Source organism: Siniperca chuatsi, linkage group LG8, assembly GCF_020085105.1.
Source record: "Siniperca chuatsi isolate FFG_IHB_CAS linkage group LG8, ASM2008510v1, whole genome shotgun sequence".
Classification (NCBI taxonomy): Eukaryota; Metazoa; Chordata; class Actinopteri; order Centrarchiformes; family Sinipercidae; genus Siniperca; species Siniperca chuatsi.
This window is the reverse complement of record NC_058049.1, coordinates 17,833,295-17,856,245: the sequence shown is the minus strand read 5'-3', so window position 1 is coordinate 17,856,245 and position 22,951 is coordinate 17,833,295. Positions and strand designations below refer to the sequence as shown.

General features: G+C 39.8%; 1 protein-coding gene across 1 annotated transcript; it reads left to right on the top strand.

Moving 5' to 3' along the window:
* Positions 1-19,341, top strand: LOC122880756. The gene is made up of 6 exons (XM_044206184.1): positions 1-12; positions 1,436-1,617; positions 7,047-7,138; positions 14,416-14,609; positions 15,448-15,526; positions 18,119-19,341. Exons 1-5 carry the CDS (start codon positions 1-3, stop codon positions 15,472-15,474), a joined length of 507 nt encoding a protein of 168 aa, XP_044062119.1. The 3' UTR covers positions 15,475-15,526; positions 18,119-19,341.
* Positions 19,342-22,951: the final 3,610 nt, after the last annotated feature.

Here is a 22,951-nt window from a genome sequence, read left to right as displayed (position 1 = left end):
ATGGAGCTTGGAGTATTGGCACAAACAATATACAAATGAACATCCCTGTATACAATACTGATTTTAAACAGAAAATGACAACAATAAATATCCAAAAATGGCATGAACACAAGATAAAAATGCAGGGTTGTATCTTGATAAGACAAAATGTCTTTTGAATATGTCCCGTATTCTTTCTATTCAGTGCAAACATTAAATTAAGAAGAAAAAAAAAAACACAAACAGGCTGATTTTCAACTTTTGGCCCTAAAATACTTAATAACCAGTCTGAGTAGAGTAGGCTACATAGTGAGTGTACAAACATCAGTTTAGACTCAGTCTGGAGAGGCCCTACTTTGTGATGGAGAGGAGTTAAAATGTCTTAACAAGAAAAGACAGAAAAAGACAAGGAAACAAGTTAAAAATACAAAAATCACTTCTAACACCAGAAGTCCGTACTGGTGAAGTCCGAGCTTCTTCCAGTTTCAGAACATGTGATTTGTCAAGACTAAGAATGAAAAACAAAAAGCACAGAAATAATTAAAAAATGAGATGGATTTTCGCCCAGAGAATGAATAAGGCAAGCAAGCTCATACTGTATATACAGTCAAGGTTAATATTTACATTGTGTTTACATATTGTTTAGTAACTCTGCCAACAGTTGAGGTGGGCTTTGTCTCCCCCTACTGGTTCACACTAGTGTCACACTGCAAACAGCAGTAATGAGTGCAGAAGTAGTCTCATGCTTTTAACTCTCTCATTACAGAGCACTCAGAGGAAACCAGGCCCACTGCAGTGGCTGGCAACCAGAAGAACTGATCCCAGAACAAAAGTCCAGGGTGTTTAGAAACACCCACTGCCTGGTCTGACACGCCCTCCACATCTGAACAACAGCACTGGGATGAGAAAATGATTCCTCACAGTCTCCTGATGTTGGTTTTGGTTTCATTATTTCCATATTGCTTTGCTATATCCTGGTTTCTAAGAAGTAGCAATATTACCAGCGCTAACTGGCAACTAAGTATATTAGCTAAGTATATTACTTCTACTCCACTACATCTCAGAAGTAAATATTGTACTTTAGCTTTAGTTACTTTTCATATTACAATGTTTCATACTCTTCATTTCCAGTGAAAACCATGTATCTCCAAATTAGTTGATTTTGAATTTGAATGTTTGTGATGAACTGAAGGATTAAGTGTTTCCTTTATGGGTTGAGAAAATTCTCCTACTTCTTAAGATAAATAAACTTTTTCTTTAACTTGGATTAGCTGAAAAATGCATCACTAATGAAAACAGGGCTGTTCATACACATCATACATCATCTATAGGCCTACGATTAAAACACTGACATGGACGTTTACTGCAGAATGAGTACTTTGGATACTTTAAGTACATTTAGCTGATAATACGTACATACTTTTACTTAAGTAAGGTTTGAATGCAGTACTTGTAGTGGAGTATTTTCACCGGAAACTCTTCTGTGATTATTCGTTTTCAGTTTCAATTCTCTGGCACTGGCTTGGCGTTGAGGGGCGGCGCAAGGAGAGTGATTTCCATTTTACCTAAATACCAACGAGACCACGGCACTCTATCTGAACCTCTGCACCTTCTCACATCACCGCTCACATACAGCAAGTAAGTCTGTTTCTCTCTGCCGTTGTTTTGTTTTGGGTTTTGTTTTTTACATAGAACCTAACGTTAGCTGACATATTTGTTATGTTGAAGGGGCAAACAGTTGAGAACGTGAACTTTCAGCTCTAAGCTCTCCTCACCATCTCATCCGCTAGTTGTCTACTGAGTTTAGAGTTGGCTTGGATTAATAAAGATTAATAATAAAGCCTGTTACTTTGTTTGATTCTCATATTATCCATTAGATTATAGTACAGTTGTTATCATTATTGTTGTGATATTCTATCCTTATGTACTCAAGTTATCATATCAAGCTTTATTTTGTCTTCCATAAACCTTGACTTCTGCCTAAGTCATTTTATTAAATGTACCGTGTCCTATGAATATATTACGAATTTATCATATAACTAACTTGTGCACTTAGTATATTGACTAAATCTACACAGAAAGTTTATGTTGCATGCTCAGACAAATTATGCTGCTACGTATAGCCAGCTGTAGGTGAAAAAGAGTGTTAAAACATGTTAAAACATAAAGTGTGTGATGTGTGAAAATATTAAAGTTTTTAAAAAATATAGTCTTGAACAACAATGGTGTCAGAAACATGAGCTGGAAGAGCGGGAGAATTTCCCAGAGTCTAAAGAAGATACAAAAAAAGGAGGAATTTTTTTACTTTTATGTTTGATTTAATTCAGATTTTGTGTGTCTAAATTTTGGGTTCTTTAAAAGTATCCATAGTACTCTTCCAAGTTTCAACGTGAATTTAATAAGCCAACCGTATTAGACCTATTTGAGAGCTTGCCAAATTGAAAAGACACCCGCCACCCAAACTGCAACTTCACCCAAATTACTGACAGGCTTTTCAGAGACCTGGGTGCAACTGGAGAAACATTTCTTTATTCTGTGCACTTTACTCAACCTGGATAACTGGACTAATATGAAGAAGCTGATGGAATATTTGTATAGTATTGGACTATATAAGAAGGGGTAATGTACAGCGAGCCGGTCATTATTGGGAATTTAACCCTGACGGGGTGATATTACACGGATACTTACTAAAAAAAATCAATAATTTGACACCAAATATTGATTTAATTGATTTTAAAAGGATTTTAAAACGTTTTTTTGCCACAGGACTTCTTTCAGCGGATCGATATGATTGGACTCCAGAGTCTATAATCAGAACTGCGTCCATAGCAGCAGTAGCACCATAGAATGCCATAATCGACCAATCAGAATCGAGTATTCAACAAAGCTGTGTAATAACAAAATATAAATAACTGTCAAAAGGAACATCAATACCAAACAGTAGAGGGCAGCAATATAATAATAATAATAATAATAATAACAAAGCAAAGTTTATTTACAAATAATACCATGAAATAACCAAAACTATGTATGGCAGTCTGGAGGCCTGGCCAAAAATAACAAAAGGATGGAGGAAGTCTGGGCCAGCCACACAATGGACCGTATGGACCGTAAGACCCAGAGTCCCCCCCAAACTAACAAAACAGTGTCTAACTAAACTAAGAAATAAAGCTGCGAACTCTGGACTACCAGACCTCCAGCCTCAAAGCCTCCCTTAAATATGGGTTCAGGGCCACCCACTAATCATGATCAGGAACACCTGAGAGAGAGAAGTGAGGAGAGAAGAGAGGGGGAAAAAACACAAGGGGGAGTGCATAACACAAACCTTTTTCCTTAGGGGACCCCTTTTCTGTTATTGAGCAAACCGACGACCCCTGACTAAGGACATATTTTATGGATTTATACATATTATATTCAGTGCATAACAATAACAGTACAGAACAACTGATAAATTGTAAACCCAAATAGTGAACGCAATAACTGGAGAAAGTTTGTGTAAAACAAGCGATTTGGATGAAAACACACCCATCACCTCGGATTCGACATGACCTAGGGGGTACAGAATTCACTTTCTTGGGTGAAAGGGGTCCCAGTTTCTGTGAAATCTTATCAAAGATCCTGTTGACTGTGTGCTTGATTTTTTTCTAAGTGGAGAAAAGACATTAAATCTTTTAACCAAGTTGTGCCAGGGGGGTTAGGACTTTTCCAATGTAACAATATATGATGTGGGAGAGACATCATGTTCTCCAACAGAGTTTTCTCAAGCAGTTTAGGAAAATATGTAAAACGAGTTCTTGCAAAGTTACATAATTAAAAGTATCTGAAGAGGCCATGGTTTGGTACACCAAATTAAGTGACAAGGTTTTCGAAACTTCAAAACGTCTCATCAAAGTAGAGGTCACAAAAAGAGACCAAGCCCTTCTTCTTCCATTGTGTAAAAGCTGGAGCTAGAGTACAGGGTAAAAATAGGTGATTGTTGCAATTAGGGGTGATGATGGAATTACATTTTAATCCAAAATGTTGTCTAAATTGTTTCCAGATTTTTAATGAGGAACGTGCAACAGGGTTGCTAGTGTATTGGGAGAGATGTATTAAGAGGGGAGCAAAAGGTAATGCAGGAGGAGAGGATGAAATGCAGGAGTTGGCTTCTATAATGCACCAGTTAATGTTAAAAATTACACAATTTTTTAAGCTTTTGGAGGTTGGCGGCCCATTGCTTTTTGGATCCTAGGGGGCTTACCAGAACAAATGTAAGATAGTATAATGGTGTTAGTTAAAAAAAAAAGATTTGGGGAGAAAAAGCAGAAGAGTCTGAAAAAGAAATAGGATTCAAGGTAGCACGTTCATTTTCATTGTTTCGATGCGACCATGCGCCATCTCTGAAGGTCCAGTTTAATTTTCTCAGTCAATTTCGGAACGTTATTCTTGTGAAGCAAGCTAAGAGAACATGAGATGTTGACACCTAAATATGTAAAGCCACTAGGGGATAGGTGAAAGGGTAGTGCACCTGGAGAGATTAATTTAATTTGTTTTCCTGTCAACTGGTTGCGATATTCAGTTTGTAACCTGAAAAATGGCTGAGTATAAAATGGTACAACGATTAGGTCCACTGCTACTGTTACAGCGAAACGTGCAAATAACAGCTTTTACAGTAGACCAAACAAGTCCAATAGCATAGCTAGCTGGCTAACCAAATTAGTATCCTTGTTGTTGTTGTTGTTGTTGAAGGTGACTCGGAGATGCGATGGATACAGCGTACCAAACTTCACTCCCCACTTGTAGAGGAGCCCCTTGGTCGTGTTGAATGCTGCTCACCTCTTTGCCACCGCTGCGCTTAAATCCTCGTAGATCTTGATTCTGTGTCTGTTGTAACAGGAGTCCTTATGAGACTTTGCCCATTTCAAGACAATCTCTTTCCCAATATATCGATGAAACCTAACAATAACAGGTTGTGGAGGTTCCCCTGGTCGTGGTTTTGGATGCAGACTGCGGTGAGCACGATCTAACTCAAGTTGCCCAGAGAGCAAGTCCCCCAGCAGGGTAGAGAACTTGGCCATAAAGTCCCTAGCATCTTTCCCTTCCATATTTTCCAGCAGTTCCAAAACTCAGACATTTTGGCGTCTTGAACGAGATTCCAAGTCTTCCACTTTAGCGTTGAGTGCCGTAATCTACTCCACCACTGATTCTAGGTTGGATTGGAGCCCACTCATGTCAAATTCCAGCTGTGTTATCCTGTCACTGTGGTCAGATAGGCTAGTCCCCATATCTCTGATAGTGGAAGCTCGAGTTAACAAATTCAGCTGAAATGATTTCACTGAGGACCGGATAGGTTCTAAGGAGCTATTCAGTAGAGCTGTGAGTTTGCTGGTCATATCGCTCCTCATCTTTTCAAGCTCCTGCACACGCTTCTCCATTGTTAGGGGTGATACAGGGCCCTCCACCAAGTCGCTGCTAACTTTAGCACCCTGATTTTGGGCTTGAGTCGCCTTACCGCCCGTGTTTCCTGCTTTGCTTATTCTGCCTCTCAAATTTCTGAGTAAAGCAAAGTAATTGCTTCAAGATGAAAATACTATGTGATGAAACGATTCGGACCTCGGACAACTTGCGTCATAACACCACATTGCTTAACCGGAAGTCCATTTTTAGGAACTTTTAGTGCAATTCTATGTCTGTATTATGGGTTTTTTTTCATTTAACAATAATACATACTTAATAGGCTTCTTTTTTGACAAATTCAGTGCTTTCTTCTCCCTGACACTTGGCCATTGTTCTATTAGCTCTTTATTTGTTTCTTTATTTTCTAATGCAGGACAAGGCTTTTTAGCAGAGAGGGAAGGCTCTGTTCATTCATTTCTGTGAAGAAAACTAAATTAAATTGTTATTTATTAAAAGGGATGTTAATGATTAATCATTAATCAATTAATTGCAGTTAAGAATTTAACTGATTCAAAATGTATTAACCAATAAGGTGTGTGTTGTTTACCATTTCTACGGAGCTCACATACATTAACTTTTGAACCACAAGAGGGGGTACTTCACCTCTGCAGCTCAGAAAAACTACTGCCGCATCAAAGGATGAAGCAGTCAGTGGAAAATGGTGAGGCAAGATGAAGAGGGCTAAACATAGTCCGGTGTGGGAGCATTACACTGTAAAAGAGGGCAATGCTCAATGTAAATATTGCAACACCATCTTAAAATACAGTTGCAGTACAATGTCAATGTTGTTCCACCTTAAAAGTCAGGGTTGCAGGGCAAGTCGAAAGTGGAAGACCGTCCTCCTAACATCGTATCGGTGTTAGCCAGGAACCATATTGCTTTATCATTATGTTTGTTTAAATTTTTTGTGCTTCAGGAATTAATGTTTCACTTAACTAATTTGCTGCTAGAATCATTTGAGTAAAACTTTAACATTATAATTATTAATGATAAATCGATTATTGATTGTTAACGTGTTCAGCTATCGGTTAAGGAAAATGCATGAAATTTGCAAACCCTATTTATTATTATAAAAACTCGCAGGGTAAGGGCATGGTGAAGATCTGAACACAAGCTATATTCACCGAGCCTTACCTTTGCTAAACAGGCTCATCTTGCATTAGAAAAGCATGCAGTACACGCAGCAACACAGTAAAAAGCAGTACGAATGTTTACTTATAAGGACCGGTTCAATTACTTTAATTTAGCTTTAAAAAGCTTGCTATATATTATTGGTTTATACTGTATATTTATGTCAGCAAGAAGTATCACTGTTTGAATATTTTCTTGTTAATCTAATCTAATTTTTTCTAGCTAGTGTCTACACCCTCCACCCTTTATATTGAAAAAAATGTTGGATATCTAAAACTAATTTTCAAAGGGTAAAATGATCGACAACACTGAAAAGTGTTGGGAGTTACTGAAATATTACATGAATATTTAAGTAATTTTATAAAGACATGTTGTTTGTTAACCAACATCAAGAGATTTAAAAACCCAGAACACGTTCGGCTTCTTCTGAGAACATTAGAGCCAAGTGTATATGTTGACTTTTTAATAGATGTTAATAAATCAATTTTTTCCTCACTAAGCCGGACAGAAGCAGACAAGTTCCAGAAATGCCTGAGAGAGAAGAGATTACTTCAACCAGTTCCACCAAGCTACAGTTCGTCTCACCCCAAAGGTAAACTAAGAAATAAAATGCTGTATTTACTCAATCTAGTTATGTCGACTGGTCCCATGAAACTGGGCTAAGTTAATGTGAAAAGACAGCGAATCAGTTATGGTGTAAAGCAAATCTAACAACTGTATTCAGTCACTTCACTAAATGCTAAATTATATGATAATACTCAATTAATTAGGATAATACATTTAATATGAATAACAATAATCTATATTTTTAACATGATCTATTTAACACAGTTATCAACTTTGCAAGCGTACTTTAATACATGAGTCATCAGTTTATTCTGTTCAAATCCAATGCAATCCAATACAACAGCTGTGCAACAATGTCTTTGAGAATCTGATAACGTTTGAGTGAATTTTTGTTGACACTGTCAGAGAGATGCTGATTCAGTCCCACATTTAATTTATAACAGCTCCTCCAAATTAAACAACAAAAACGTAGTTTTCCCATTTCCCAGTTTTCTGATGTGATGCAGCTATGGGCAGGACAACATCTTTTGGCTGTTCCTTCCGAACCCATAACAAACCACTGTTGAAAAATATATCTGTTTATAATGTGACAACGCTAGGTCACATGACTTCCTCGTTTGTTAGTTACTACGGCCGCAGAGGGCTTTTTCACCATTGCTGAATCGACTGATTCGTCTTTTTTTTTTTGGGAGGTCAGTCACCCTCGGCTGTGTTGTTGTACTGAACTCCATTATATTGATCAGCATTATCATGCTTTGTCCATCCCCATTTCCAACAAGGGGAGAGAAATGTATTTCAATAGGATTTAATCCACTATATAGCCTACACTTACCACAGAGTTCAATTAGTCAATCACAGTCTGTTGGCTGTTTACAACTGTAGCTCTATGTATGCAGCACATGGGGAATCTTGTGCTAAACAATTAAATAACATAATGTTTAGCACAAGATTTTGTCCTGTGAATTAAATGAAGTTCAACCTTTTTCACTATCCAGGGAGGAGGATCGGCAGCAGGAGGATCGTCCCTTTGGCCTGGAGAAGAAAGATTTTAATTCAAAATTTAATTTTCCAAAAAATGATTTTGATAAAGACGTTCAGGTACCCACCACTCTAAATCTAAGACAGACTTCCCATACAGAAATGTGTATCCTGAGGTTAAAAGACAATTTTAAAAAACAAACAAACTGCGACAAAACGGAACTTTTTAATCGAACAATTAAACTCGTAAATATTGATGCAGTGTGTGTAGGTAGATGCATGAAATCTCTCCAAGAATGTTCCAATCAGAAACACAGAGGAAAGGAAAAACAATATGCATCTGCTGTTGGTTTACTGAAAAATGGTAAACATAAGATTTTTGCTGAGGTTTATCCACATTATCGAAACAAGAAGAGCAAGAATTCTGATTCTCCTTCCACTGAAGTTACAAAACACAGTGAGGAAATTTTAATTGGACAAATTGATGAATATCTACAGAGCAATGGAACACATGTCCAAAGTATTTTAATTTATACACTCAATAGCCCATGTTTGAAGAGAGAAAAACATACTGTCCCATGTATGTTTAAACTTGTAGAGACGGCCCATCAATGGCAAAGTAAATTTGGATTTTTTACTGTTGTGGCATTCACAAACTATTGGGGACTAAGTGGTCCAAACTTTTTTGGAGATCTCACGTATTGCGACATCTCAAGTCCCAGCAGTGATTTTTATCCATATATTGAAAAATGCAAGACAATCCCCTTCAAATTGGGCAGTAAAGATTTCAGAAATAATGTTAGAAAAAGTGGTATCTACAAGACAATCTCGGATGTTGAAGTCAGAGATAGAAACAAACTAGATAATGATATTAAATCGGCTCTCCGGGATCTTATGAAACTGGCAGAAAGTTCATTTGGTCTGAGAAAAGAACATCTGGAACGTGGAGAGAAAATGATTTCTTCGTTCACATTTCACCCACTGGTCCAAGATAAAATCTTTGAAATTTTGACAAAGAACTGGAATGAAATGGTCACCAATAGTTCAATGTCACCCATAAGAGAAAAAATAACCACCCATTTCAACACTGCAGTAGTTATTCTTTTTCTAAAAAACCATAAGTCAACTTTGGGGAACAGCAGCCCTTTACAGATTCATCGTGTCACTCAGAACATGTTAAGGAGTGAGAATATGTTGAATTGATTAAAATACTGTAATACAAAATATATTATTTATTTATATATATGTCAGGGAGCCTACACAGACTCCACCGTCTCCACCCACCACAGTCATCAGATCCTAATCACCAGACTACTGATTACACTCACCTGTCAGCAATCACCCACCTGCACTATAAAACAGCACTCCTCCGGTTCACTCACTGGAGCGCCTACAACCTTGTTCGGATCCGGGGGGGGGACGAGTGGAAGGCGGTGTTCATCACCCCTTCTGGCCATTATGAATACCTGGTGATGCCATATGGCTTGCCCAACTCACCTGCCATCTTCCAAGGCTTTATGAACGAGGTGTTCCGGGAGTTTCTCCACCGCTTCGTGATCGTCTACATCGATGATATTCTGATCTACTCCCGGAACTTGGCCGAACATCACCACCACGTGACGCAGGTCCTCCAACAGCTCAGGAAACACAAGCTCTACCTGAAGCTTGAGAAATGCGAGTTCCACTGCCCCACGGTCCAGTTCCTCGGATACATCGTCAGTGCAGAGAGTATCCAAATGGACCAGGGGAAGATCCAAGCCATCCAGACCTGGCCTCTCCCTCAGACATGAGGGGAGAGAAATGTATTTCAATAGGACTCTCCCTCAGACACCCTGGACTCTGGGACACCCCTGGCTCACTCAACACTCTCCAGAAGTCTGATGGGAGTCCAGCGAAATTCTGCGTTGGAGTCCAGCCTGCTTTCAACATTGTATCTCCTCCATTCCAAAACCACCGGTCTGTAACTCCACTGTACACGTACATTCCACCCAGGTGGAGAGTCCCGACCCACAGCAGGACCCCGAAATCCTATCTGAATATTTGGCATTCCAGGATGTCTTTAGTAAACAGGCAGCCACCCTCTTAACACCTCATCGGCCATGGGACTGTGCCATAGACCTGCTGCCTGGGGCCACTCCCTTCAAAGGACATGTATATCCCCTGTCCATCCCGGAGCGCAAGGCTATGGAGGACTACATCCAGGAGGCTCTCCAACAAAACTTCATCCAAACCTCCACCTCACCCGCGGCTTCGATCTTCTTCTTCGTGGGCAAGAAGGACGGGGGCTTGCAGCACTGCATTGATTACTGACCCTTCAACAGTCAAACTGTCAAGCTCCCCTATCCTCTTCCTTTGGTCCCTGCCGCCCTCGAGGAACTCTGTGGGGTTCGCATATTCTCAAAACTGGATCTGCGGAGCGCCTACAACCTCGTTCGGATCTGGGAGGGGGACGAGTGAAAGACGGCGTTCATCACCCCTTCATTCACACCGCCATTATGAATACCTGGTGATGCCATATGGCTTGTCCAACTCACCCGCCAATATATGTATATAATTTTTTATGTTTTTTTTTTTTTTATGTAATATATCTACAAAAGTTGGACCTTGACTCTTTGTAGTTACACAAAAGTTTGTGGTCTTTCTACACTAAGAGACATTAACACTAGAACGGCCACAATGGTCATTTTGACCGTTTTGAAATGTATATGTGCAATAACTTTGTTGAATAAAAAAATACAATCTTGCTGGTACCTCACTATTCCTGAAAGTGTTTGTATTTTTATTTACAATAGGTTTTATATAAATTACACAAAAGGCAAAGAAAATATGATCATTTTTACCTATTTCGGCCATACACGGTCATATTGACAGCAGTGAATTTCGCGCTATTCTATTGTTCTATTGTGCTGGCCCCACAGCACACATGAAGCGCAACATCGGTGATGCGCTCACGGCCTTCTTGTGTGTGTTTGTCGATGGCATGCTGAAACACATCAGGGACTGCACTGTGGCTGAGGCACATCAGCGCCGTGGTGACAGCTCATGACCTGACAATTTTGGCTGGCTGCGGATGTCAATTCAAAATACATGCTGAACGGAGCTCCGTTTCTGGGAAAAGAGGAGACGCGGAGCAGAGGACAGCTCATGGGAGAGAGTGTGGTGCTGAAACTGGGGGAACCATTCCTGGGTAAGGGAAGAAATATTACCAGATAATTTCTTCACTTCTCTGAAACTGGCCACCGCCTTACAGGCCCAGAAGACCGGCCTGGTTAGCACCCTGGGGAAAACTAAGCGCAAGTTGCCTCCTCCACAAAAGAGCAAGCGGAGCTGTTCAGTACAAAAGGTGTTAAATGTGTAGATGCGACGCTCACCATCTACCAGGGAAAGCCGAGAAAAAATGTATGTTTGCTGAGCTCCATGCACACAACCGGGGGCATCACCAATGGGCTGAAGGCAAAGCGGGAGTCGGTGACACTGGTGTGAATATAGCTTATGCAGGACGGTGTAGTCCCTTTTTCGTCCAGGAGTGTTCTATCATAGAAAAGGTTTCAGTCATAGTCATCTGGACACTGTTTTCAGAATCAAGACGTTTCGGCTCCCATCCGGAAGTCATTCTCAATTGTGAAAAAATTGGACGGGAACTGGAAATTTAAGCTACTCTGTGTTACATAAGCCCTGCCCTCAGGAAGGAATCTGCCTGAGTATCTGTTAATAGCTAGTTTCACCTGAAACTGACCTAATGGTTTCCAAGATGGCCCAGTAATCAGTAATCAGGCCTATTGTTTTCTGGCTGCATCTACTTCATCACTGTTAAGTACCTGATTAGCATGTGATTGGCCTGACCAAGGTGATAATACACTCTGATAGACTTTGGGGAGATTAAATCTCAGACCACCATTTCTGTTCAAAGAGGGGTTCTCTTTTTTCACAAAAATGGCTTCCTTGACGCCCCGTTCAAACCAATTCTTCTCTCTACTTAGAGAGACAGACAGCGAGGTGAAGATTCTAGTGTCCAGATGACTACGACTGAAACCTTTTCTATGATAGCTTTTGCAATAATTAAGGTTTACTATATGCGATGATATGAATATTGATAAATGTATAATTAAACTTTTTTAAATGTATATTTTAGTGTTATTTGGTTTTTTAAAAGATATCCTAACACAATAAATGTATTTATCTCCCATTTGGGTCATTTATCATTAGAGATTATAGAGTTTGTTATCTAGGGGTTAAAATGACTGCTTACAGCAATTCTAGTAAGTTTGGAATTCTGGCACTTCTAGTGTTAAAAACGCAACAAACTAAAATGCGATGTTAAACATTATAGCTTGTACATATATAATGTTCTGTTTACAATCATCCTTTGAACCATTGGACCAATGAAACTAATTCCCTGTTAATTCCCTTTGCCCACAAGTTCGGCATTTGGGTACTCCTTTCTTTGAGTTTATTTGGCTTTTTGAGCAGCACAGACCAGAGAGCTTGAGGAAACATGAGGAAACAGGCCATCGGCATGCTGTGATTTAGAATGACAGAAGCAAGGGTTGCGAGGCATTTTGGTGTTCACAGATGCACCAATGAAACAGTCAAAGTTGATGGACAATATGATAAAGTTGGCCTCTTGTGTGCCCATCCAGTGGAGAAAACATTATCTAGAGCCCTCTAGGGTTCCCTTCCAGTGGAGAAAACGCAATGACGTGCCCTCTAGGGTTCCCTTCCAATGGAGAAAACGTGGTAAATTTCTCTCTAGGGTCGATGATCGTGGAGACCGCCAAGTTCCATCAGCTGTCCATGGGATAGTCTTGGCCGGGGACTGCTGCAGCTGGGGGCGGCGTCCTTAGCAGAGGGGTTCTCGACTGTCTCTGGATAAATGAGACCTCCGGAGCTTCTCCTGATCACAGCCTCTTTCAGTAATTTGCGGCGAGAGGAGGAGGAAGACTTGACCACTGGAAAATGGGAGCATCCCTCCAGTGGAGGAAAGTCCTGCTTATCCAGGATCTCAAACCTGTTGGCCAGCGGGAGGTCCCGATGTGAAGGAGGAGGGGGAAGCAGGCACTTTGCACCATGAGGATGGATGCACGAATGACCGTGCATCCACTGGGGCTTGGTGAGGAGTAGAAATGGCAATTGCTTTGGGCTTTGCACCCATGAGGAGCCATGGATCTTCAGGTTTAGCTGTAACGGCTTCATGCTCCGGGGCGCCAGTGATGATGGAGCCGAGCCACGGAAGAGTGGGATCATGTACTGGAGTGGAGCAGTCAGGTGAGTGAGATGGGATGGTCACCTTCCAGTTGCCGCAGCCAGAGGAGCTGAGGACTGCAAGGTGATTTGCCTGGGCCCGAGGCGACAGTGGAGAACTCCAGGATGAGCTTGTCTTTTTCTCTGAGCTTGGCTTCCAGACAAGCGATACTTTTCTTCAGCTTTGAGACGGTAAGATGGCAAGATCCACACTCAATCATCACGCTTGCAGTTAGTGGCTCCAGATGATATTTTAGACCTTTTAGTCCCTTGTGAACCTTCACGTAGTTTGAGATCTTCGGGCAGGGGTCTTCTGTCTGTTCCTGAGTCCAGGATGAAAACTAAGGGGGACAGAGCTTTTGCCACCATGGCCCCGAGGCTCTGGAACAACTTGCCCGAAGAAATTAGGTTGAGTCAGTGTCTTCTTTTAAGTCTCTCCTCAAAACGCATTTTTATCGGAAAGCATATCCTAATTTTACCTGAGCTGTCTGTTTATTTTATTGTTTTTATGTATTTTACGTATTTTGTTTTATCATTCACTGTGGTATTTTATTTCTCTCTTTGTGAAGCACTTTGTACTTTGTTTTGATAAATGCTCTATATATAAAGTTTTATTGTTATTGTTTATTATTATTATAAAAGTGCTAAAAGCTTAAAATCCTTAATAAAACGACTGGCTAGCCTAGCCGCGGGGCTAAAAACAAACCTAGCAGCGCTAGCAGCAGTGGAGGCAGTCCAGTAAACCACGTCGAGTTGACAGCCAGCTTAAAATCACTTAAGATCCATACGTCCGATGACTAAAAACTTTTACCATGTTAAAACATATGGGTAAAACAATAGCCAGGAAAAAAGTGTGGTGTAGAAACGTGGCTTAAAAAAAAAAGAACTTTGGCGGAGAAATTACAGGCGAAAAAGCTGGGTCCAGATCAACCAGACCTCACAATCAGATAGCAGGTTAGCAAGAAAGGGAAGCAGCATGTGCGAGGCTTGTCTCGTAGCTGGAACACCAGAAAGGCCTGGCTAGCTGGATGCAGTCATGCTTATGCCTTATTTTGCTTTCCGTGCTTTCCGTGTTTTTTACAGGGACAGATCCAGCATGGACAGTTACGGGAGTGAGGGATGTAAGGCACCTGTCTGAGAAAGTAAGGAAACATGAGAACACCAGGGCACATATGGATAATTCAGTCCAGCTAACGTTAGCCACATTAGGCAGAATGAACATCGCTACGCAGCTGGATGATGGCCACAGGATTGCAGTGAGGAAACACAGTGAGGAGGTGATTCAAACAGGCACATTCTATCCAGAATGATCAATTGTATTAAGTTTTGTGGTGCTTTTGAGTTTGCCTTGCGTGGGTATGACGATGTCAGTTGATATTTACAAGATTGCTTATGTTTATTATTTAAGTTATTTCCTTCTGTTTACTGTTTAGTATTGGTTGTCAGGGACCCCACAATTTATTTTTGAGTATAATTCAATTTAATTCACTTAGAGGTTGATTTGAAATTAATTTCTATGCAGTTAATGTTTATATTCCAAGATGTATTCATCTAATGTTTCCCAGGATCCAGTGTTCATAATTGAGTGTGTTGTGCAGTATTAATGTTTATGGATGTGCTGAGTTTATTATCTCTACACCTCAAAGCACTTGATTCCCACACTTATGTCCATTGAAGTCTGAATAGCAACTTAAGATCACTAATTGCACTAAATGTTTACTTATCCTGATCTTTACCTCCCTATTGGTTTCCCCAACAGAACAAGGTCCATAGGGGTATCTCAAGAAATAAACATTTTCAATTACGTGTTTTATATTATACTGTGACCAAACAAAATTTCCTGTTGTGTCAAGGCGGTATTTACCACTTTATTTCATGTTGGAATAAAATAAGTTAAGGATTGAAAGTATTAATGCATTTTTGATACCTTCACTTTTTGCATTAAATCATACTGAGATGTTTGCTGAAATTGATTAGATGTGGCACAGCCCTACCTAGAAAATCTTCCACCAGTCGCCACTGCTTAATTGTGACAGTATGAATGTGGATGATCACAGTAAAAAGAAAATAGAACTGCAGTTAGCTGATTACTTAACATATTTTTCTGTTGAACAGCTGACATGTGAAAGCATGGGAGACTGACTTTGATGACCTAGCAAGCCAGCTATCTACAAAGGATCCAAAAAGCAACACGGTATGTAATTGTTTTGCACCACTGACCAAACAACTTTCTTGGCTTAAATTGAGCAGTTGCTGGCATTCATTGATATTCACTTGTTGTGTATGTTTATGTAAATGTCTTAACATAAGATCACATTAGGATGTGAGTAATTATGACCATAGAAGCCCGAGAAAAACATTAATGCATGTATACTGTAAATGTATTCTACGTTACTATATTAGTGATAATTAGAGATGCAATGATTGCAATTTTCTTTGCCAATTTCCGATTTTTAAAAAGTCGCCGATTCAGATTTTTTTTTCTTTCAAGAATATAATTGGCAGCATACACTTTTGTAACTTTTCTTTATTGAAAATATGTGAGACTGATCGGCAGTCTCACATGGCTGATCAAGCTGAAAACCGGCTGGTCGATCTGTGCAACTCTACCGATAATTGCTGCATATTTAGCCGCAGTCGCCTAAAGAGTCTGTCCCGCTAGAAACCATTCAAACAGGTTGACAGCACGGATTTGTTTTTTGAGAGCTACATGAACTACGTGACCGCGTGGTGGTGAGATAAAAGTGTCTCGCAACTCTCTTTTTTCAACTGGTCTTACCAATTGTAATTAGAGCTCTAATTACTGTTGTAATTCAAGTATATCTTTTGTCTGCATCTTTGTTGTCTGCTCTGTCCTTTTCATTGAGGCTCTGTGTGCTTTGTTCCCTCATCATAAACAAAATGTATCTGCCCATGGTTAAACCCTCAAGGCTCTCTGGTGTTCTAAAGGTATGTGTGGACATAAACAGGACATGTCAGTCATTCTCCACCAGGAGTGCTCTGTTAGGGGTGTCAGGCTTTGTCACATTGAAAGAGACGACAAATTATGAACTCTGCCCAAATCACACAACACTATTGCTGCGTTCCAAATCGCATACTGCAACGTACTGCAGCTGTCCTTACAAAGTACGTACTGTTTCGTGCCGTATGCATACAATTGGGATGCGTTATTTATTTTCCCACCTAGAGTGTTTTTTAGTACAACCGAACACTGAACAAGACATTTTTAGCCGACCAAAATGTTATAATTAACTTTCATGAACTGAAAACACACTGTGAAAAGGTCAAAAGCTCTTAGACAAAAACACCAACAGCACCCAAAAACAAGTTCACGGCTAGTTAAATGTACACAGTGCAGTGGATACGCATCGCCTCTATCTTGATTGACAGGTCATCGTGGTAGCGACTTGTCAATCACAAGGCAGCCCCGGCTTAAAACATACCCTGCTGTATTGTCTATTTTACTCTAAATGGGACCACAATTTACTAAATGAACATCATTGTGTATAGAAGAAGACTTGAAACTAGTGATTGAGACCATAAACTCATTAGGAAAGTGTTTACTGAGGTAATAAATCAAGTGAGAAGTAGGGTCATTTTCTCATAGACTTCCTTACAATTTGACTTCTTTTTGCAACCAATGGCGCGCCCCCTGCTGCCCATTGAAAGAATGCAGGTTTAAGGCATTTGTGCATTGGCTTCACTTTTCAGCCCCGGAGGTTGCTGCTTGGTCAGCACTCCAAGAACTCTGCCTCTAGTTGCCTCTGTTGGTTAGGTTGGTTAAGGTTAAGATTTACTATGTACTGGGACATACTAAATCTTTTTCTGGCATGCTGAATAGTATGGTATGGGATGCACCCTATATACAGATGCGTGACAAAGGAAAAACCAACAAGAAGTGTCTTAGTATGGAGTCAGGCCACCACGAGCCTCCAGAACAGCTTCAGTGCTCTTTGCCAAGTAATAATAATAATAATAAAACTTTATTTATAGAGCACTTATCAAAACAAAGTACAAAGTGCTTGTCTGTGGAACTCTACTGAAAGGGATGAACACCACTCCTCCACAAGATATTCCCTCATTTATATATACAACCTTTATTTGATCAGGTAATATAATTGAGATCAAGATCTCTTTTGCAAGATAGACCTGAGTATAGCAGATAAAAAGAAAAACAAACATAGCCAGACATAACAATAGGACATATAGCATCAGAAACAGTCACAGACATCACTAAACAGATTTGTAGATAAAAGTTTATATCATTTGGTCTTATGGAGATGGTGCTGGAAAGCATTATCTAACACCAAAATCTTCCATAGGTGCGAAACTGGGATGAGATCTGGTAACTGTAAAGGCTGTAGCATTTTATTCACCTCATTTTCATACTCACCAAACCATTTATCCCACACAGCCGCAGAGGGCTTTGTCACATGTACATAAATGTTGCTGAATCGACTGATTCGTCATTTTTCTTGGGAGGACAGTCTCCCTCAGCTGTGTTGTTGTACTGAACTCCATTATATTGAGCAGCATTATCATGCTTTGTCCATCCCCATTTCCAACAAGGGGAGAGAAATGTATTTCAATAGGACTTAATCCACTATATAGCCTACACTTACCACAGAGTTCAATTAGTCAATCACAGTCTGTTGGCTGTTTACAACTGTTGCTCTATGTATGCAGCACATGGGGAATCTTGCAGCTAAACAGTTAAATAACATAATGTTTAGCACAAGATTTTGTCCTGTGAATTAAATGAAGTTTAACCTTTTTCACTATCCAGGGAGGAGGACCGGCAGCAGGAGGATCGTCCCTTTGGCCCGGAGAAGATTTTGTTTCATTGAAATTTTTTCTATTTTCAAAAAGTTAACATTCAATCATGTAAACTCTCCATGTAAATCTAAGACAGATTTCCCAAAACATTCTGGGGTTAAAAGACAGCTTCGAAATACTAATAAACTGTGACAAAATTGAACTTTTTAATCAAGTAATGAAATTAAGTATTGACACAGAATATCCAGGTAGACCTATGCAGTATTTACCACTTAAGAAAGAAAAAGGGAGGAAAGGACAATATGTATTTGCTGTTGTTTCAATAAAAATGGTAAATGTAGGATTTTTCCTGAGGTTTATGGAAACAAGAAGAGCAAGAATTCTGCTTCTCCTTCCACTGAAGTTACAAAACACAGTGAGATAATTTAAATTTGATAAATTGATGAATTTCTATAGAACAATTAAACCAAAACGCAAAGAAATGTCATGTATACACTCAATAGCCCATGTTTGATGAGTGGAAAAAATTGTGTCTCTTGTATGTTTAAACTTTCATCAATGGCAAAGTAAATATGGATTTTCTACTGATGTGATATTCACAAAGTTTTGGGGACTAGGTGGTCCGGAGTTTTTTAAGGATCTCACATATTCCAACATTTCAAGTCCCAGCAGCTATTTTTATCCATATATTGAAACATGCAAGACAATCCCCTTCAAATTGGACAGTAAAGATTTCAGAAACAATGTTAGAAAAAGTGGTATGTACAAGATAATCTCGAATGTTGAAGTCAGAGATAGAAAAAAAATAGATAAAGATATTAAATCGGCTCTCCAGGATCTTGTGAAAGAAAGTCCATTTGGTCTGAGAAAAGAACATCTGGAACATGGAGTGAAAATGATTTCTTCGTTTGAGAAAATTTTAAATTTTGACAAAGACCTGGAATGAAATGGTCACCAATAGTTCAATGTCACCCATAAGAGAAAAAATAACCACAGATTTGCACTGCAGTAGTTTTTCTTTTGCTAAAAAAGCTTAAGTCAACTTTGGGGAACAGCAGCCCTTTACGGCTTCACCGTGTCCCTCACAACTGGTTCAGAGAATATGTTGAATTGATTGAAATACTTTTTTTGTAATTAGAGCTATAATTACTGTTGTACTCAAGTCTATCTTTTGTCTGGATCTTTGTTGTCTGCTCTGTCCTGAGCTCTTGGCAATAAAAAAATTACATTGAGGCTCTGTGTGCTTTGTTCCCTCATCATAAACAAAATGTATCTGCCTGTGGTTAAACCATCAAAGCTCTCTGGTGTTCTAAAGGCCTGTGTGGACATAAACAGGACATGTTAGTAGGTGAAGACAAAGACTCCACCAATAAACTACACCAAGAGACTGTAGGAGCCTTCAGAGTCTGCAACCTGATCCTGCTGTCCTCAGGATAAAATAGACATGAAAATAAAATAATGCAGTTGTTCGTTACTTTATAGTCTAATGCATTTAAAAATATAAAACTGGGGGGAAAAATAAATAATAATACATATATAGAGAAAGAGAGCACTGGGGGCTGTGACCCCAAAACTGGGAGAGTGGCTCCAGCAGATTCCAGGTACAACATCTAAAGTCTCTGTCCAGAAGAGTGCAGCCCTAAGAACAGCTAAGATACTGCACAGAACCTTCAAACTGTTCCTGTTTAACCCGCACAAGCGTTTGCGTCTGTTTGATCCGTAGGTTCCTTTCCTTCATTTGCTCTGAGGTTGTTTGAAACCAGCAGACTCAGATTGATGTGAGCGTTGCTTTTGGAGTGAGGGGGCCAAACGTTTCTCCTTTCTCCAGCTGGTAAAAACAAAGCTTGTTGACTTCATAGTTGAACGCATATCCCCAGACACCTCCATCTTCTAAAACTCATTCCTCCTGAAGCGCATTGGGGGAAGGCGTCTGGATCCGACTCAATACAACACTTGTTCTTGGGTGCGACCCCTGGTGTTGCATTTTGATAACTTGTCACAGGCGTCTTTAACTGATTCACCTTGTTTGATGTTTCAGACCAGAAATATTCTGCTTTTATTTATTTTTTTCATTTTGCGCAAGTTCCTCCTAACCTGTTTTCCTATTGGCTAACCCTAACCCCGCCTGCTGCACTCCCACTGGTTCACACAAGCTCCGCCTACCCTCCCACATTCTTCCAATTCATTCACACCTCACTCTGCACCAGACAGAGAGATTAGATTTTACAGATGGTAAGTTTTTTATATTTTTGAAACTATTGATTTCACTTAAATTATTGAATTATTTAACCATATTATTTAATTTACATGTTTTTTTTTCATTCCCACGCCTATTTTGCTCCTATTGGCTCCTGCTAGCCACACCTGCTTCACTCCCATTGGCTCCTGCTAACCACGCCTGCTTCACGCATAGCGCCACCCACTTCCGGAGGGAGGGAGGATCAAGAGGTCAAGGGGGCGGGTTTAATTCAAGTCAGAGGTCAAAGGTCACTATCCATCACCCGTCGATTAAAAAGTGACAGAAAGTCTTGCATATCACTCTCTCTAACACTAGGAAACACTGGGGGAGCTGGAATGCTTGACACAATGGACGAAAACGAACTGACACAGAACAAAGGAAGCACACAGGCTAAATACACTTAGGTGAGGGGAGACAACGAGACACAGGTGAAAATAATCAGGGCAAGGCAGATCATCAAAATCGGTGGAAAAAGACTAAAACTACACCAGACACATGAGGCTGAACACTACACAATAAAACAGGAAATAGCAGAACCCAACCAAAAATCATGACACTGCTTACTTACCTGGTTACGACCTGTTTACATCTCAGCATATATATTTATTAGTACCTGTTTATATAGCCTACAGTATATATATTTATTTTTTACTACCTGTTTACAAGCTGTTTATCCACATATATTTATGTACATACCTGTCTACAACCTGTTCTCATTACGTACATTACTGCACAATCTGTTTACATTACGGTTTATACATTTTACATTTTATATCTTAGAATCTAATTTTTCTTATGTGATTTTCTCTTTTATTGAGCATTTTCATGAGCATTGTTGGAGGGAGCCTGAGAACTAAGAACTTCATTGCCAACGACTGCTTCACTGTTATTGTTGTGCATATGACAATAAAGAACTTGAAACAATAGGTAACTCTTTACTTTTTGAATGCTGATAAACATGTTAGTTTCAGCAGCTTATGCTTGCCCTTCTGTGCATATCAATTCAAATCTAGTTCCAGCTTTTCACCGTAGCGTGCGAGTTTCATCAAGCCAGTTCTGGTCTGACCGCACCCACAGTTTCACCACAAATACTCACCACACCAGCTGAAACGAAAGTGAAAAATTGTAATGACCAACAGAAGTGACAGCATTTCTCAAATTGAAACAAGGATAGGGAGAACTTACTGTAAATGGGCTTTGATACAGAGAAGAATGTAGCAACAGTATAACTTCCCATGAGAATCCGAGTTCAGCTGCCTGTCCCATTCATGTACACTTTTTAAACTATTTTGTAGCCTGTTTTGCGTTGTTCTTTTGAAAGTTTAGCTGAGAGCTGGCTGGTTGCTGAGGCTAGTCATCCTTAGCAGGTCTCTTTAGTGTATGGTTTAGTAATAGTCACTGGGACACACGACTGATATTTTGTTTTCTTCTGTGTGTATCTGTATAGGTTGCTGTGAAGCAAATGTGGTGGTGAGTGCATGGTGGTAGCCCTGGTCTGCCTCCCCAGTTACCAGCCTCAGCCCATTGTTATCTTTTTTTAGTTTAATTTATTTCAGTTAATTGTAAAACATATTAATAGTACATTTTGACTGAGTTTGGGGAATCCTTTTCCCTCTCAGCAGCCATTTCCAATTCCTTTTATATTATTTGCTGAATGAAAAATAAAAAATCACATCTCATCAGTGAAGAAGTCTGTGTGCCATTTTCACTAGTGAACTTAAGCTTATTGGTATCTGGAAATACCTGTTTCGTGGTGGTACATATTTCCTGGGGTGAAATTCCCCAGCTGGCGTAGTTGGTCACTTACGTACTTTCCCTCACCCTCCCTTTAAAGGTGGGGTATGCGATTCTGGAAAAATCCAATACCATGACAAATACCATGATTTAGATCGAACAACGACACAGCAAGTAATGTAACTAACGTTAGCTAGGTGGTGGGTTAGTAAACTGTCCCTACAGTTGCTGCTGCAAAGCTAACAGCCGAGGGGGCGAGATGTATCCCAGAGCCAGCACACCAGCTCCAGACAGCTATACTCACAACTCTCCTGCTACTATAGCTAACATCACAACAACAGCATATCTTGGCAAACTAGAAAGTAAGCTGAATGTCTGTGGGCAAGTCATTTTACGTTACGTGACACACAAATCATGGCTGGAATAGTGTTGTGTGGCACTTTGTTTATTCCCATTTTTTTTATTATTTTAAAATTATTTCCCCTTTACAGAGCCAGAGCTGTGTACAAACACAGGATTATTTTCAGCGCGCACACACTGAACAGACAGCTAGCAGACCGTGAGGAGATATTTGCTGAATTTGACAAAAAGACGTGTATTGGAGTAGAATCACATACCCCACCTATAATAGGCTACATCCTAACTTATCCAACATTAACTCCCCCCTCCATGCCACACTGGCAATCATGTATCAGAGCAGATGGGCTTCTCTCTGCAGCAGTAGTATTTGCCTGACGTGAGATTTGTCACACTCAAGTCAAAAATATTGAGGACTTCACACTTTAAAGCATTCATGTCTCAGGTACTGACCTGGTAAAATCCCAGAACAATAAAAAAAATATGACAGATCGCCAATAATTATTTAAATCA

Excerpts from the sequence above, each read along its gene's own strand:
- LOC122880756 (XM_044206184.1), top strand. Across the intron at positions 1,618-7,046 it reads TCACCGCTCACATACAGCAA|CCGGACAGAAGCAGACAAGT; the intron begins GTAAGTCTGTTT and ends TTCCTCACTAAG. Across the intron at positions 7,139-14,415 it reads CAGTTCGTCTCACCCCAAAG|GGACAGATCCAGCATGGACA; the intron begins GTAAACTAAGAA and ends TGTTTTTTACAG.